Source organism: Barbus barbus (genome assembly GCF_936440315.1).
Source record: "Barbus barbus genome assembly, chromosome: 14".
In the NCBI taxonomy this organism is placed as follows: domain Eukaryota; kingdom Metazoa; phylum Chordata; class Actinopteri; order Cypriniformes; family Cyprinidae; genus Barbus; species Barbus barbus.
Window position 1 is genome coordinate 29,685,004 of NC_136742.1, and position 17,645 is coordinate 29,702,648.

Consider the following 17,645-nt stretch of genomic DNA (forward strand, 5'->3'; position numbering starts at 1 on the left):
TAATAGAATATTCAACATTATTTAAAAACAATATGCATGTATATTTGCAGGATGTATAAAGACATGAAAGGATGAATCTCAAGAAATTCCCTGCAAAATAAATCATTAGAATACTGTCTTGTATTATTATTATTATTATCATCACAATGAAAATATACATAAATAAAATAATAAAAATAAAGTCAAATTTTAGGGTCTGTTTTTTTTTTGTTTATGAAAGACGTCTCTTCTGCTCACCAAGGCTCTTTTTATTTGATCAAAAATACAGTAAAAACTGTAATATTGTGATATATTATTAAAATTCCAAATAACTGGTTTCTATGTGAATGTATGTTAAAATGTAATTAATTGCTGTGATCAAAGCTGAATTTTCAGCACCATTACTCCAGTCTTCAGTGTCACATGACATTAATCAAAATTAAAATGATTTTTTATACTGCACATTATAATTTGTTATCCCTGAATGATATTTAATTCAATTTATTGTTATTTAATTTTTTCACAAATAAGTACAAACAAATCATCCATTTATCATCAGCTTATCAGTATCAACCAGGCTTTTTATATTGGTGCACTTCTAGAAAAGCGTGTTTGTTGTGTGTAGCGTCAGAGGTTGGTCCAGTCGGCTAACGGTGTGGAGACGGCTGTGGTGGACGGCAAACCAGACATCGAGAATGGAAACGTGCCAGAAGACAAAACCACTGAAGAGAAAGAGAGTGAACTCACCTCACCGTTCAGATTACCAGGTGAGTAAAAAAGAGTTACTGTTACTTTTCAGAAGACATTATTTGTGCCAAAATCACCAAATGTATTCAGAAACGAAATGGATGTCAAAGAAATGAAAAAGCACCTCAGAAAGAGCAAATATGGGCTTCGTAAGCCCAAGTACATCGTAGACCCATTGCCACCAATGGAGCATTGATCAACTTAGGCTTACAGATACGATGCTTGAGCTTTTTAACCCTTGTGCTGTGCTGAAAATGACCTAATGCGGTGTTCACAGTCAAAAATGACCCACATTATAAAAATTGTTAATTAAATCTGCCATTATGCTATATAATCACCAAATCTTGGATTCCATCTTTTTGTCAACTTGTTGTCTTTCAGTTCTCACATGTTTAGTATTTTTTTTTTTTTTTGGAACTGATTGATCATAGGCCTCATTGAAGCTTGCACACATCAGTTTTTGAGTGAAAAAAAGCATCATTTGTGGATTATTTTTGCTTAAAAACTGAGATCAGTGAAACTTCAGATCAGTGAAAGATCAGTCAGTTCCAAGAAGAAATACAAAAACTGTGCTAATTGAAAGCAAACAAGGTGATAAAAAAGATTAAATCCAAAATTTTGTAAAAATGTAGCACAGTGATGAATTTACATGCAATGTTTGCTCCGGAACACCACAAGTGTAATAAAGTGGGGGGAAAATCCTAAAAAGTACAGAAATTTATATGATTTATATAATCACCAAATCTTGAATTCACTCTTTTTGTCAAGTTTCTTTAAATTAGCATAGGTTTTGTGGTTCTTTCTGGAAGTGATTGATCATAGGCCTCACTGATGTTAGCCTTCGCACATCAGTTTTTGAGCTAAAAAAAGCATCATTTGTGGGATCAAAACTGAGATCAGTGAAACTTATGATCAGTCAGTTCCAAGAAGAAATACAAAACCTGTGCTAATTGAAAGAAAACGAGTTGTGTCGAAGAAAGTCCTAACAAAAAAAAAAAAAAAGAAAAAAATAATAATTTATACTTTTATTCTGTATTATCATATATCTAGATGCAGTCATTTATCACAGGTTTTTTTTTCTTCTTCTTTTTGGAAGTGGTTGATTGTAGCTTATGCAGTTCCTGAGTGAAAAAAGCATCATTTGTGGATAATTTTGGTATTTTTCACACAAAAACTGAGATCAGAGAGGCCTACGCTCAATCCAAAAATGAATACAAAACCTGTGCTATTTGAAAGAAAACAAGTTGATAAAAAAGTTAAATCCAATATGTGGTAATGTAGTATAATGACAGATTTACAAGCAATTTTTGTAGGTGGGTCAAGTGTAACAAAGTACAAAAAATATCCAAATTTATGCTATGTTATTAACCTATCTTGAATTCAATCTTTTTGTCAACTTTTAATTCCCCCGGGTTTTGTATTTCTTTTTGGTACTGTTTGATTGAGGCCTGAGGCTTGATCTGAGCTCATGCACCTCAGTTTTCTAGTGACAAAAAGAGTCATTTGAGGATCATTTTGGCAATTATCACTCAAAAACTGAGTGGGAAAAAGATTGAATCCAATATGTGGTAATAATGTAGTATAATGAGAAATTTACCAGCAATTTTTGTAGGCGGATAATTTTTGCCCCCGGAACACCAAGTGTAAAAAAAAAAAAAGGCTGTTATACCTGTTATAGGAAAAAGAAAATCCTATGCCAGTTAATATAACAGGAACCCAACATGAGGGTTAAAGGAACAGTATCTAAGCAAGAGCAGAAAATGAGTTTATAGCACTGCAGTGTGGCTTTAAAACAGTACGTTGTGTGTTTCAGACGGCTGTATGAATATAACTAAATGGCTGATCTCTTGGCCGTTGTTGTTGATCCTGTTCTTCACCATCCCAAACTGTGCCAAGTCTCGCTGGGAGAAATACTTCATGCTCTCCTTCATCCTCTCCACCGTCTGGATCGCCGTCTTTTCCTACTTCATGGTGTGGATGGTAGGTGTCACACGACTCTGTGTCTCTCTCTGGTTGGTCTGTCCTGAAGCTTTCCTCTGTCTTGTAGGTGACAGTCATCGGATACACGCTCGGCATTCCCGACGTCATCATGGGCATCACGTTTCTGGCGGCGGGCACGAGCGTCCCGGACTGCATCGCCAGCCTCATCGTGGCTCGTCAAGGTAAATCGATCGCGCCCTTCTGATCAATAAACCTGGGGCAGGATGAATTTAACATGAAATACAGGCTCTTCTACCTTCACGTATCTGATCAAAGCGCTACAGCACACACAATGTGATTTCCTGTTCCTGTGTCACTATCAATCACTTTACCTCAGACATGGACTGCATCTCAATGCCGCCTGCCCTATGCAGAATACAAGATTAGTACATAGTATAGATTTTAGGACGAGTTTGTAATTCTCAAAATATTCTGTTTTGACTTTTCCAGCCATAGAAAAATATTGAGGCTCATAATTCACTGAAGTTAAAATTGATGTGATTAAGATTAAGTGTGTGATTTCTGGCATGAAATGTAATTTTTATAGTCCATGTTTTTGAGCCAGTGTTTTAGGATTCTCAAACAAAAGGAACAATATTTTAATAGTGATGACGTAATATTTAAATAATAATAATAATAACATTATTATTATTATTATTGTATTTTTTATCTGACTAAATCTTATGTTGTTTTATAAAATAATGCTTTATTTAAACACTTCTTGTGGCTGCTTTTCTGCTGTTTCCTTTATGTCTTTATGTAATTTCTGGCACCGAATTTCATTTTTATAGTTAAATGCAGTGTTTTTCTAGCAGGAAGCATTTTTATTTTATAATGTTTTATTATTATTATTATTATTATTATTATATTTTTGAGTAAATAATTTGTTTTGTAAAACTGTTATAATTTGTAAAATTGTTATAATTAATTAATAATTAAATAATAATAATTATTATTGTTATTATTATTATTGAATTATTAATTTGAGTAAATAATTTGTTTTGTAAAATGAAAACAACAGTTATTGGTGCTTTAAAAATAAAATAAAATTAAATAATAATAATAACAACAATAATAATTATTATTTAATTATTAATTAATTATAACAATTATTTTAATAATATAAATATTTTTAAATTATATTTTGGTAAATCTACATCCACTGTTTCTTTATAGTTTTGCATTGCTATTCTTTTTGTCAACACTTTTTTCACCACTTTTCTTATTGTTTTGCTTTCCTTATTATGTTGCGTATTACTTTTTGCTTTAATTTCACCACCGATAAATGTATTTAATAAGTTCCGTTTTCCATTGCTCCTCTTTGATTATATCATGACAAGCCACATCACACTTGTTTTGCATCGCTTTAGGAGAAATGACCTGTGAATAGGCATTGCTTGTTCAGTGTGAAAGCGGGTCTCGTTTCTGCAGGTCTGGGAGACATGGCCGTGTCCAACACCATCGGCAGTAACGTCTTTGACATTCTGGTGGGGCTCGGCGTTCCCTGGGCGCTGCAGACCATGGCAGTCGATTATGGATCAGTTGTAAGCACATCCAGCAGCTCGTTCTGTTTGAACTCCTCTCAAACCAGGAGCTTCTTTTGAACACATGAGCGCTGAAACACGAGGTCTCTGTTTATTGTAATTGTTTAATGGCACAGTGGCATTGTGGGAGCTGATGATGCTGTTTCCTCCCTCCGTGCAGGTGATGATAAACAGTCGGGGACTGGTTTACTCCGTGGTGCTGCTGCTGGGATCTGTCGCGCTCACCGTGAGTAAATCAGCAGGTTCTCCTGAGACAAACCGTGACTCAATCAGGATCAGATGCAAGCTGTAGATTTTTCTGTGAATTCTGCTGAAAAGTTATTAACTTTTGAATGACAGGTGTGATGATTTGGAGGAAATCTGGATGCACAGATATCATGTGGGTCTGTTCATAGTTAAATCATTTCCCTGTTAATTCTGGTATCACAGTTTTGATCATTAAACTAAATACTTATCCTTAACTAGAATTTTTGACGATTGTGTAAGTGTGGAGAATATTATACAATTATTAAAAAAAATAAATAAATAAATCAAAGAATAATAATACATAAATCAGTTCATATATATTGTAAATGTTAGAAAATAAGTAATTTTTAATGTTAATACATAGGGATTGTATTTTTGGTTTTTATTGTATGTGCTGAATGTATGTTAAATAATCAAATTGTTAGTTATTTTAAATAAATCATAAAATAATAAAACATCAGTTACTAAAAATGTATCAATTTAAACTAATATTCAATTTAGCACTTGATAATATAATGACAATAAAATTAAAAATTAGAAAGTTATTTCTAATGTTAGGAAGTGATTGACTATTGCTTAAATTGAATATTGAATTTTTAGTCGCTGAATATTTTGATCATTAAATGGATGATTCTTTTAAATAAATCAAATAAAGAACATCAGTTTAGAAGAAAATGAACAAATGAAATGTTGTTATAAGTGAGTGATTATTGCTTAAACTGAATATTGCATTTTCATTTTTATTTGATGAAAATGTTTTGATAATCAAATTGTAGATTCTTTTAAATGCATTTAAAAATCGATTAATAAAAAATAAAATGAAACTGTTGAATGGGAAATGAGTTATATAATAAGTTATTTATAATGTTTTTATGAAGTGACAACTGCTTAAACTGAAAATTGTAGTTTTTTTTTATTAGCAGAATATGTTTTAGAAATCGCAAACTTTGTGTATGTCTAGACATATCATAACTGATAGCTGTTGCATGTATGTCTCATTGTGTTTCTCCTATGACCTATCGTTTCTCAGTCACCTCGTTAATGAACTCATCTGTTCCTTTGTTTGCTTTGTGTACTTAAGCCTTCAATTCTCCCTCAGTATCTGTTGGTTCTCGTTTATGTTAAGTGTGTTACTTCTGTGTTTATTCCAAGACATTGTTATTAATCTTTCTCCGAGTTGTATTCCTCGTCTTTGTGTGTTTCTATACCACACAACCGTGACAATAGCCCAGTTCATTTATTAATTTATAGACGTCTTAATGTATCAATTTTACAAATGTACTGAATTGCACAAACGTAAGCAACATTTCATGTTTTTTTCACTGCAGATTCTTGGGATTCATCTGAACGGGTGGAAGCTGGACTTTAAGCTGGGCGTCTATGTGCTGGTGCTATACGCCATCTTCCTCTGCTTCTCCATCATGATCGAATACAACGTCTTCACCTTCGTCAACCTGCCCATGTGTCAGTAAGACTAGACTCCGTATCCCATAATGCACGGTCCTGATGTCACAAGCTCCGTTCTTGCACTCCAGAACCATCATCACCTCAGACTGGATGAGTGCTAGTCTTCATTAGCACCAAGGCTTTATTCAAGCTCCTCTCGTTCGACTCGTCTCACTGTGGACGGACAGATATTCCACTTCAGCTAATTTTCCTGATTTTGACCCCAGAAAGAGGAACTTCTCCTTGGCAGCTCTTCTCTTCTAGCCGAGATCTTTAATATCTCAGAATGCATGGCAAATACGGAGCGTATGGACACCTGGATAAGCATTCGTTCTTTTCTACATGCCTACACTGATCTGTTTCCTTTTCTTGTCTAACCACTGAATCTCTTCATGCTCACACAACTGTGAATTCTTTTGCAGCATATTGCTTTTTTGGCTTAGAAATAAGCTAAATATTTTGAAATGCAAGAGAAACTACCATTTTCTGTTAGTATTGTGTCCTAACCAGGTACGATCGTCCATGCAAATCAATGGAATCTCATTGGTCTAAAATATCTGCATATGAATCAGCAACAGTGTTGCAGCAGGCTGTGATTGTCGCAGCGTCGACTCTTTCAATGCAGATGGACTAATTGTCATTGGAAGCGTGCCGTGCCTGATTAGGACACATGCATGGTTATTCTGCGTAAAACATTTTCATTATCAGTATTTTTGATCTTGTTTTTTTTTTTGGTGTAATATCTAAACATCCTTAAAACAAGAAAAACTGACTTGGAAATATTAAGACATTGAGTTCTTAAAAGTTTGCAAAGAATATGTGACCCTGGAGCACAAAAGCAGTCTTAAGTCGCTGGGGTATTAAGTAAAGATCATGTTCTATGAAGATATTTTGTAAATTTGCTGCTGTAAATATATCAAAACTTAATTTTTGATTAGTAATATGCATTGCTAAGAACTTCATTTGAACAACTTTAAAGGCGATTTTCTCAATATTTAGATTTTTTGCACCCTCAGATTCCAGATTTTCAAATAGTTGTATCTCAGTCCTATCCTAACAAACCATACATCAATAAGCATAAACTTGAATATTTATGTAAAAATATATTTATTGAATATTTATATATCATGTAAAATATTAAAAATATTTAGAAATGCAAGAGAAATAAAAGTATTGCTCATCATCCATTGTTATTTTAATAAGACTAAAAAAAATTATATTTCAAATTCAAATACTTTAAGATATTAAGAGTTTTTGAAGTCTGTATCTTTTAATTTTTTTATATTCTTACGTTATTGGCCAATCGTTTTAAGCATAAACCTGACTTAATTAGATTTATGCTGAAAAAAAGGAAGAAAAATATTTAAAAATACAAGTGAAATTAAAGTATTGCACATCATCTATTACTGTATTGTAAAAAAAATATATATATTGCAAAGGAAGCTCAGAACAACTTGAAGATGTTAAGACTTTGAGTTATAAAGAGTTTTCAAATATATATACAGTGGTGTGAAAAAGTGTTGGCCCCCTTCCTGATGTTTTATTTTTTTGCATGTTTGTCACACTTTAATGTTTCAGATCATCAAACAAATTTAAATCTTAATCAAAGATAACACAACATGCAGTTTTTAAATTAAAAACTGCATTAAAACATAACTGTGGTTTATCACACCTGAGTTCAGTTTCTCTAGCCACACTCAGGCCTGATTACACACCTGTCCGCAATCAAGAAATCACTTAAATAGACCTGCCTGACAAAGTGAAGTAGACCAAAAGATCCTCAAAAGCTACACATCATGTTGAGATTCAAAGAAATTCAGGAACAAATGAGAAAGAAAGTGATTGAGATCTATCAGTCTGTAAAAGGTTATAAAGCCATTTCTAAAGCTTTGGGACTCCAGCGAACCACAGTGAGAGCCATTACCCACAAATGGAGAAAACATGGAACAGTGGTGAACCTTCCCAGGAGTGGCCGGCCGACCAAAATTACCCCAAGAGCGCAGCGACGACTCATCCAAGAAAACAATTTGTTGTGGGGTCACAAAAGACCCCACAACAACATCTAAAGAACTGCAGGCCTCACTTGCCTCAGTTAAGGTTCATGACTCCACCATAAGAAAGAGACTGGGCAAAAATGGCCTGCATGGCAGAGTTCCAAGACGAAAACCGCTGCTGAGCAAAAAGAACATAAAGCTCGTCTCAGTTTTGCCAGAAAACATCTGGCGTAAAAGTAACACAGCATTTCAGAAAAAAGAACATCATACCAACTGTAAAATATGGTGGTGGTAGTGTGATGGTCTGGGGCTGTTTTGCTGCTTCAGGACCTGGAAGACTTGCTGAGATAAATGAACCATGAATTCAGCTGTCTACCAAAAAATCCTGAAGGACAATGTCCGGCCATCTGTTCGTGACCTCAAGCTGAAGCGAACTTGGGTTCTGCAGCAGGACAGTGATCCAAAACACACCAGCAAATCCACCTCTGAATGGCTGAAGAAAAACAAAATGAAGACTTTGGAGTGGCCTAGTCAAAGTCCTGACCTGAATCCTATTGAGATGCTGTGGCATGAGCTTAAAAAAGGCGGTTCATGCTCGAAAACCCTCCAATGTGGCTGAATTACAACAATTCTGCCAAGATGAGTGGGCCAAAATTCCTCCACAGCGCTGTAACAGACTCATTGCAAGTTATGGCAAACGCTTGATTGCAACCAGTTATTAGGTTTAGGGGGCAAGCACTTTTTCACACAGGGCCATGTGGGTTTGGATTTTGTTTTCCCTTCATAATAAAAAACTTCATTCAAAAACTGCATGTTGTGTTTACTTGTGTTATCTCTGATTAATATTTAAATTTGTTTGATCTGAAACATTAAAGTGTGACAAATATGCAAAAAAATAAAAAAATCAGGAAGGGGGCCAACACTTTTTCACACCACTGTATATATATATCTTCAATTAATTTTTAATGTTCAAATTGTTAAAATCACAAATCTGACTAAATTAAGTTAAATTTACTCTTAAAAAAGGAAGTGAAATATTTAAAAATGCAAGAGCAATTAAAGTAGTGCATGTCATCCATTGCTACTGTAATAAGAGTAAAAAATAAATTGAGGTTCAAATTTAAATACTTGACGATATTAAGACTTTGCATTGTAAGAAAAACCAACTTCAAATTTTGTTTTAATGATATTTATATATTTTAGAAAAACAGACATAAATACTGATAATGAACAATTTTGTTTTGCATATAAATTGTAGAATTTGTATATTTTTAATCACAAAAAGCAATGTTCCTGTTTCATGATTTTAGGAGGTTTTGCCGTAGCCTCTTTGAGGGCTCTGTGAATATAAACTTGCCTGTGAAGAGATTTAATCATATTTATTTATAGAGGAGCATCTGCGATGTGGTTTCTTGTGGTTTTGGTCTGGTCTTATGCTCTTGAGGGGCTCTTTCATTGTGAAATGTAGAAATTAGCACTTTAAAGTGAGCGAGCGGTTGGGTCTCAATCAGAAGTGCTTCCTTCTGGCAGACGTGTGTGTTTGTGTGTGTGTGTGTGTGTGTGCACAACAGGGGAAGATCTTCAGACAGTCCCTCATCTGACCAATCCACACACTGCAAAAAAATCTGGTTCTTCCTCTGTATTTCTGTCTTGTTTTCCAGTACAAATTTCTAAAAATTCTTAAATCAAAATACATTGTCTTTGTTTCTGGAAAAAAACCCCACTACAAAACTAAATCCATTTGATTTAACTGCATTTTGATCGATATTTTAAAAAACAAGACTTAAGAAGCAGAATGATGAATGTTCTCTGAAACAATTATTCAAAATTATGTGAGTTTAAGCTTAAAAAAGGAAAAAAAAAAATTCCTGTGTTGTCAGAGAAATAAACTTAGTTCAAAGAAAACTATTTTTCTGACCCCATTGGCAGATTTTTTTTCTAAAGCTTAAACTCACTCACTTTTGATAATTTTTAAAAATAAAGTGATTTTTTTGCTTAATACAAGAAAACATCTAGAAAATATATATATTTTCAGAAAACAAGATTAAGGTAGGCCTGTCAAGTTTTCTTTATAAAAAAAAAAAAAAAATGTATCAAAATTAAGTCGGAAATCTTATTTTTGACCCAATTGGCAGATATTACCACTTGTTTTTAATTAATTTATATATTAAGTCTTGTTTTCTGAAAAATCTAAATTAAGTGAGTTTAAGGTTAAAACAAGAATAATATTTTTTTTGACCCTGTTGACAGGTATTTTTCTTGTTTTAAGGAAAAACTCACATTTTTCTTGAAACAAGACTTAAGTCATTTTGCTTCTCAAATAAATGATTTGAGATTGATTTAAGAATGTATTTATACTAGAAAACGAGCCAAAAACACAAAGGAAGGTCTTTTTTTGCAGTGTGAGCACAGCCACCATCAGCACACGCCTGCGACTGCAGTGCATTGTGGGACGTTCCACCGTGGTGATCTCTGGACCGTCGTCTCCATGGCAACCACGGCCCTTGCCCGTTTCCGACCCAGCAGCTACAAAACCAAACCTCCACGGAGACGTTTTCCCATCACGCGGATCCAAACGTGACTCAAAGATTGTGGAAATCCGCAGCTGTTTTTTTGATGGGGGAATGGGGTTAATGCAATATAAGCACAGCACAGAGTCCGGACATCATTTTTTTTAAGAATGTTGGAAGTGAAATAGCAATAGGACGTGGACTTGCAGTGGACACTATGCAGGGAGGATGTGGCTGTGCTCTCCAGGGCATTAACTTCCTCCTCACAGGGCGCTTCCAGACTCAAACACAAGACTAATGAGCCGCCTTGAACTTCTGAGTGGAAGACGAGCTTCAGTGAGACGTGATGGAGACGGTGAAGGGGTTTATTTTTTGGCTTAAGCATGTCTTGCGCATCCTCCAAACTCAACTTCATCCAGAGACAGTTACCGTAGTTCCTCTTGACTTTTCGCACAGACACTTCATGTATATGCATTTCTGACTGATACAGGAACATTTAAAGAACAAAACCAATCAAAGATGAATATTCTCTAGTGCCATTTTGTAATAAAAAATGGGGTTAAATCTTACAAAAAACATGTCCATGGTATATTTCACCCCAAATCAAAAGCTGAAGTTGTATTTTGCACACAAAGTCTGTTTTTGTGCCATTCAAAATTGTTTATTGTGACACTGATTTAAAGAGAATTAAGCACATTTCCCCTTCAAACTCTCAATGTTTTCCCCATTTTGATTTATTTTATAATTACAATGTATTGAAGCCTGTTTCCACCTATGAATATTTGTTACTTTTTGTTTCCACCCAAGAATAATTGTGATTTTTATCTCAAAATGCTGACCTTTTTCCTCAGAATTTTTAGTTTACATCTTGCAATTAAGTTTTTTTTTTTAGGGTAAAAACATTTAAAAAATATAAAAATCAAATAAAAATCAAGACTTTTTCCTCACAATTATTACTTTTTTCCTCATAATTCTGAGTTCAAATCTTGCAATTCTGACTTTTTGTCTTCTGAATTCTGATTATTCAGTTTTTTAAATAAAAAAGTAAAAAAAATAAAAAAGGTAGTTGCGACTTTTTATCTCACAATTTAAATATATGTCGCAATTCTTACTTTCTGGAGATGTGCATGGAAAAAAGTCTGAATTGTCAAATATAGTGTCAATTTTTTTTTTTATATATAAATAACATATGTTTGTTGCATTACATAAAATGAATTCATGGGAAATGAGTATAATTGTCATGAAAATAATGTTGCCATGCAAAAACTCTTGGTTCTTAATAACGGACTTCATTTTCTTTATGCAAAGTATAATATCTTTATTTACTTTAATTTTGGGGTGAATTTTAACCTGGACATTTTCTAGACAGGTTTTGAAAGATTTACCCTGTAATACACATGTTGATAATGCAGACTTTTACAGCTGTTGGAAGTAATTTGTTCTTTAGATAATTTGTACACCGTATGCTTTGATCACTGATGGTCAGCTCTTCATTTGAGACTTGATTTGAGATTTTGTTAACCACACACACTTTGTCTAACAACACAATGATCACATATCTGTTTATGAAGTCACTTTTTTAAAAAGTAAAATTCAGATGGCATAATTGTTGTACCTCTACATATTGTGGATTATATGGTAACTTACAAAATAAGCGCGCACACACACACACACACACACACACACACACACACACATTCAATACGTGTATGAACTGCGACTCCATGCACTGTGACCTCAACGTGATGTGGGATTCATGTCAATAATAAATGTTGATCAAAATATAAATATATCTATATTTCATGTAAAGTTAGTTACTATGAACCATAACTAAATACATCTGTAACACGTATATGAATGTATTGTCATGCTTTAATGGACATATCCAACCAATGCATTTTACTGTAAAGCAATAACATGAGAAAAAAAATAATTATATATATATATATATATATATATATGAAAACAATGATTCCTGTACATTTGTCATATGAAACTTTGAGAAAGGAATGTTTAAAATATGTCACAAATTAAATGCCATTCATACCCGTTTCATAGTTTTTGTGGCCTGCTCCGTGTTTTCAATTATTTGTGTGTAATGTGACGTGAATGAGTAAAGCAGTACACACAAAAATAAACATTTGCTGAAAATGTGCTCACTCTCCGGTCATTCAAGATGTAGAAGAGTTTGTTTCTTCATCAGAACAGATTTGGAGAAATGTAGCATTACATCACTTGCTCAGCAATGGATGCTCTGCAGTGAATGGGTGCCGTCAGTATGAGAGTCCAAACAGCTGATAAAAACATCACAATAATCCGCAAGTAATCCACATCAGTTAATGTCTTGTGAAGCGAAAAAAGCTGCATAAGAAACAAATCCATTACAACACCTCTTCTGGCCAAAATAATCCACAATAACACTTCCTCCAGTGAAAAAGTCCATCCGTTGTCTCACATAAATTTTCTTTTTTTGTTTTCAACTGTTTTAGCTTGTAAACGGTGCTTGATCTGTGCATATTTTTGGGGAAGATCTGTGCATATATTGATCTGTGCATATATTGGGGAAGTCGTGGCCTAATGGTTAGAGAGTCGGACTCGTAATGCAAAGGTTGTGGGTTCGAGTCTCGGGCCGGCAGGGATTGTAGGTGGGGGGAGTGAATGTCCAGCGCTCTCTCCACCCTCAATACCACGACTGAGGTGCCCTTGAGCAAGGCACCGAACCCCCAACTGCTCCCCGGGCGCCAAGTATGGGTCACCATACTTGGCAGTATGTCACTTCACTTCATATTTCTCTCCTGATTGAGACAAGACGACTCATTGAAGAAATCAGTATTATGGTTAGAGGACTTGTATTTTAGCTAGAGGCAATGGTTTGGAGTTAAATTGCCTTGATAGATTTGTTTCTTACAAACATGCAGCTTTTGTCTTCATAAAATGTTAAATGATGGACTGGAGTGGTGTGGATTACTTGTGGACTGATGTTTTTAGTCTCTCCTGACAGCACCCATTCACCGCAGAGGATCCATTGGTGAGCAAGTTATGGAATGATACATTTCTCCAAATTTGATGAAGAAACAAACCTAGCCTACGTCTTGGATATCTGGAGAATGAGGGCATTTTCTGCAAATTTCCATTTTGGGGTGAACTAATTCTTTAAAAATTAGTAATTGTTACAGTAGTAGACTGGACACAGAGGGTTAGTGCACAATGCAGGATGTTTATTGATAAACAGAGGTAATAAGGCAGATGAAGGGGAGTTGAGACTTGATACTTGACTCAGATGCAGAAAGGATATACTGAGAGATGTAATATCTTGCCAGGAACTTGTGGAAGCAGCACACACCCCAGGATGACGGAGAAGACAAAGGACAATGACGGATGGAGGTAGACAGACGATGGGGACACAGGGAACCAACGATGGAGGCAAGTGGCTTTGGGAGGCAAGTCACATCAAAGCACTATGAGAGTCCACTTTATGTAAGGGAGATCCAACAACTGACTGGAATGGAGTGTGTGTTTAAGTAGTGCTGGGGTGATTAGGTGCTGATGAGGTGCAGGTGGCTTGAATTACTAATCAGGTGATTCCAGGTGAGGGCGTGTGTTGTGATTAGAGAGGGACAGACAGACTCGTAACGATAATAATGCACTTTGTTTCATAAACTCATTTTTAAAAAGTAGTAGTCTATTTTCTGTTACAAACGAGAACAACTCGTTAGTTAGTGGACTCGGGTGTTACGGTAACTGACAATTTTTAAAGGCCCCAGTTTGTAATTAAAGAAACGATTGTTTGTCTGCGTTATAAGCGTGTCTTGTGATATATTTTTGGAGTGACTACATTGAAGAAGTGTAGGCTATGTTATTAATGTGAGAATGTGATTGTGTGGGAAAGGGGTGTAAAAAGACAAAAGGGGGCTTGTTTCTTATTAATATTTAAAATTTCTCTTTTAAAAATGCCATATGGACTCTTTTTTTTCTGGGGTTTTCAGAAGTGGAAGTTGTTGTGGGTAAGCTTATGGTGAATGGAAACTACAACAAACATATTTTTTGACCCCATTTGACCCAATAGCAAAATAAACATGCACAATAGCATTTACATGACTTTTATGTGTTCGTATGTACAGGTCATTGGTGTTTTTGGCTCAAGGTCTGCATTTAAAGTCACACCAGAGGTGTTCAGCTGGCTTTCTGCAGACCAGTCAGGTTCTTCCACACTGACTCAATCAATCATGTCTTTTTGAACCGTGCCTTATACACAGAGACACTGTCATGTTAGAATAGAAAAGGGTCCTGTCCTATAAAATTAGAAGCACACAATTCCCTAGAATATCATTATACGCTTAAACATTAAGATTTGTATTCATGGAAATTACTCAAACCTGTTTATTAGAATGGGGTGACCCAATACTTTTGGCACTATAGTGTATATTCTCCCTTGTATTCCTCACATGTTTATCCTTGTTTCTACGGCTTACCGTAAGCCTTATGTTAATGCATTGAAATGAGTTACCCAATAACAGGCTAACAGGGCACGGAAGCCCAAAAAGAAAACAAATCCATCTTCTCCATCACATTTCAAATGATGGGATTCATTGACCAGCAGGTGGCAGACTAACATCACTGTTTGATCTACAGAGTTTCAAATCACTGGACATGAAGCATTATAAAATATTTGCATTCTTAAGTCGCACTTAAGTGTCTCAGTGCTTCTACATTAGATACAAAAAACCTAAACCAAGTGACATTTGCTTTAAAGAACGATCTCAAGCACAGTTTGCAACAAAAACAGCTGACAAAAATTAAACAGCATTTGAGCACCGATGAGACTTGCCTTTTGATCATTTAATATCTATTGCAACAACACCTGGACATTTGAAAGTGTGACTTTAAGCGCACAAATATGTTTTTTGGGTCACTTTATGTGCATTAATTATATGTGTGACAAAGAATAAATGCATTAGAATCAATTCTTATGCGGACTGCTCTTGTAAAAGCCTTTGACTAAACTGTTAAAAAAAATCTCCTGAGTGAGCCTCATCATCATCATCATCTGTGCTTTTAAAACTGAATGCTATTTGATTTAATGCAGTATTTGTATGTGAGAGATAAACCATCTGCTAGAGCTAAACTCCCTCATTTTTCAGGTAAAACCTCTTATTAAGGGAGTAATTGAGCAGCTGTCAGTGTTGGAGCATTTGCTCCATAATTACAGCAGTTTGACTGGTAAAGCTGCGATTCTGCTCTACCAGTCAAGCGGATATAACATCCTGCTGGGTTACTAACTCTGTCAGGTCTTTTACAACATTATACTGCCTCTAGCTGAATGACTGTCATTTTCATAACTGCATATCATTTTTCATCTATGGCCACTTTATTTATTTATATAGATGCATAAAAATAACACTGGAGCAGACTAGTAATTATTTATTTATTTATTTATGTACATACAGATCAGTAAACATTTTACATAAATTGTCCATTTTGGTTTTGTTTAGTTATTTACATACATATCACATTCAAGCACACTTGTGTTTGTTTGTTACTGTTAAAATGCCTTTTAATGTGTATTATCATTGTTATTACCCTCGACCAAGACTTTAAACGGTAACACTTTATTTTGATAGTCCACTTTAGACATTACAGTAAATAACTTTGCATCTACATGTCAACTAGCAGTCATTAGAGTATTAGTAGACTGTCTGCTTAATATCTTCTAACACTTTATTTTGATGGGTCCACAACATATGAGATGCTTTGCAATTATATGTCAACTTATTCTACTAACCCTAAACCTAACCTAAGTCTACTCTGAGAGTTCGTAGACATGTAGTTGCAAATTAATGAGAATTAGTTGACTTGTAGTTACAAAGTTACTTATAGTGAGTAGAATGTCTAAAGTGGACTATCAAAATAAAGTGTGACCCTTTAAATGTTAAGCTTCACAACAAGTTTTGATCCAAGATAATTAAAACCATGTGACCAATAATGGCATCAGAACTTCGAATCTGCAGAAGTTCAAATGAGTGACCAACTTTATGATAGAAAAATAATTTGACAGCGTAATGAGAGTGTTTAACACACACACACACACACACACTCACACACACACGTTGGTTTTTGTGGTTTATGGGGACTCTCCATAGGCGTAATGGTTTTTATACTGAACAAACTGTGTGTGCTATTGCCCTACACCAACCCTACACCTAAACTTAGCCCTCACAGGAGACTTTGTGCATTTTTAGATTTTCAAAAAAACACCATTTAGTATGTTTTTTAAGCCTTTTGAATTACGGGGACATAGGCAGTGTCCTCATAAACCACCTTCATATTGTAATACCTCTGTCATACCCATGTCATTATACAAATTTGTGTCCTCATAAACCACATAAACATGCACACGCCCACACACTCACACGCACACACACTCACACGCACACGCACGCACACACACTCACACGCACACACACACACGCACACACACACACACGCGCACACACGCACACGCACGCACACGCACACGCACACACACACACACGCACACACACACACACACACACACACACACACACATACACACGCACACGCACGCACACGCACACACACACGCACACGCACACACACACACACACACACACACACGTACACACACACACACACACACACAGATTTTTCTTATTTTATTTCAAGTGATGAAGTATTCTGAAAGTTTGACAGTAATAAGTGTTGAGTAATACTGTGAGTTTAACCCTATATGGTTTAAATATTTGGAAATGAAAAACAGTTGAAAACATTCATTAGAAAAGTAATCAAATCTAATCAGTTACATTCTCTAATAAAGAAATGGAAATAGTCACACTACTCATTATATTTTAAATGGGGTAACTTGTAATCTGTAACCTACCGCATTTCCAAAGTAACCTTCCCAACACTGGTGCTTATCTAGTCACCAATCTTTCTCAGTTAGATTTCCTTTCATTTGTAAAGGCTTTGTTAAAAGAAAAAAATAAAACAAGGTAACTTCTGCATTGCAAAATAAGGTATATTCCGCAGAGTTAATGTCTTTCATATGTAGGTTATACTGTAAAGGCATGTTTATGTCTGTATAGGCTAATAACCTGCAGATCGTACTTGATGTGCAATGTCAATTTTTTGTTCCACAAACTTAACATATCATTGAAATGAACCATTTTAAACAAAAGCTA

At 35.0% G+C, this 17,645-nt stretch overlaps 1 protein-coding gene across 1 annotated transcript in view; it reads left to right on the top strand.

The window, feature by feature from the left end:
• The window catches only part of LOC306880532 (sodium/potassium/calcium exchanger 4-like), a gene marked incomplete at its 3' end in the record, with an annotated part of 43,789 nt that extends 37,821 nt beyond the window's left edge, over window positions 1–5,968 (top strand). The window contains exons 12-17 of the mRNA XM_079434095.1: window positions 605–746; window positions 2,540–2,706; window positions 2,774–2,888; window positions 4,138–4,250; window positions 4,411–4,476; window positions 5,825–5,968. Coding sequence (XP_079290221.1) covers window positions 605–746; window positions 2,540–2,706; window positions 2,774–2,888; window positions 4,138–4,250; window positions 4,411–4,476; window positions 5,825–5,968 — 747 coding nt within the window. The remainder of the gene's footprint in view (window positions 1–604; window positions 747–2,539; window positions 2,707–2,773; window positions 2,889–4,137; window positions 4,251–4,410; window positions 4,477–5,824) is intronic.
• Window positions 5,969–17,645: the final 11,677 nt, after the last annotated feature.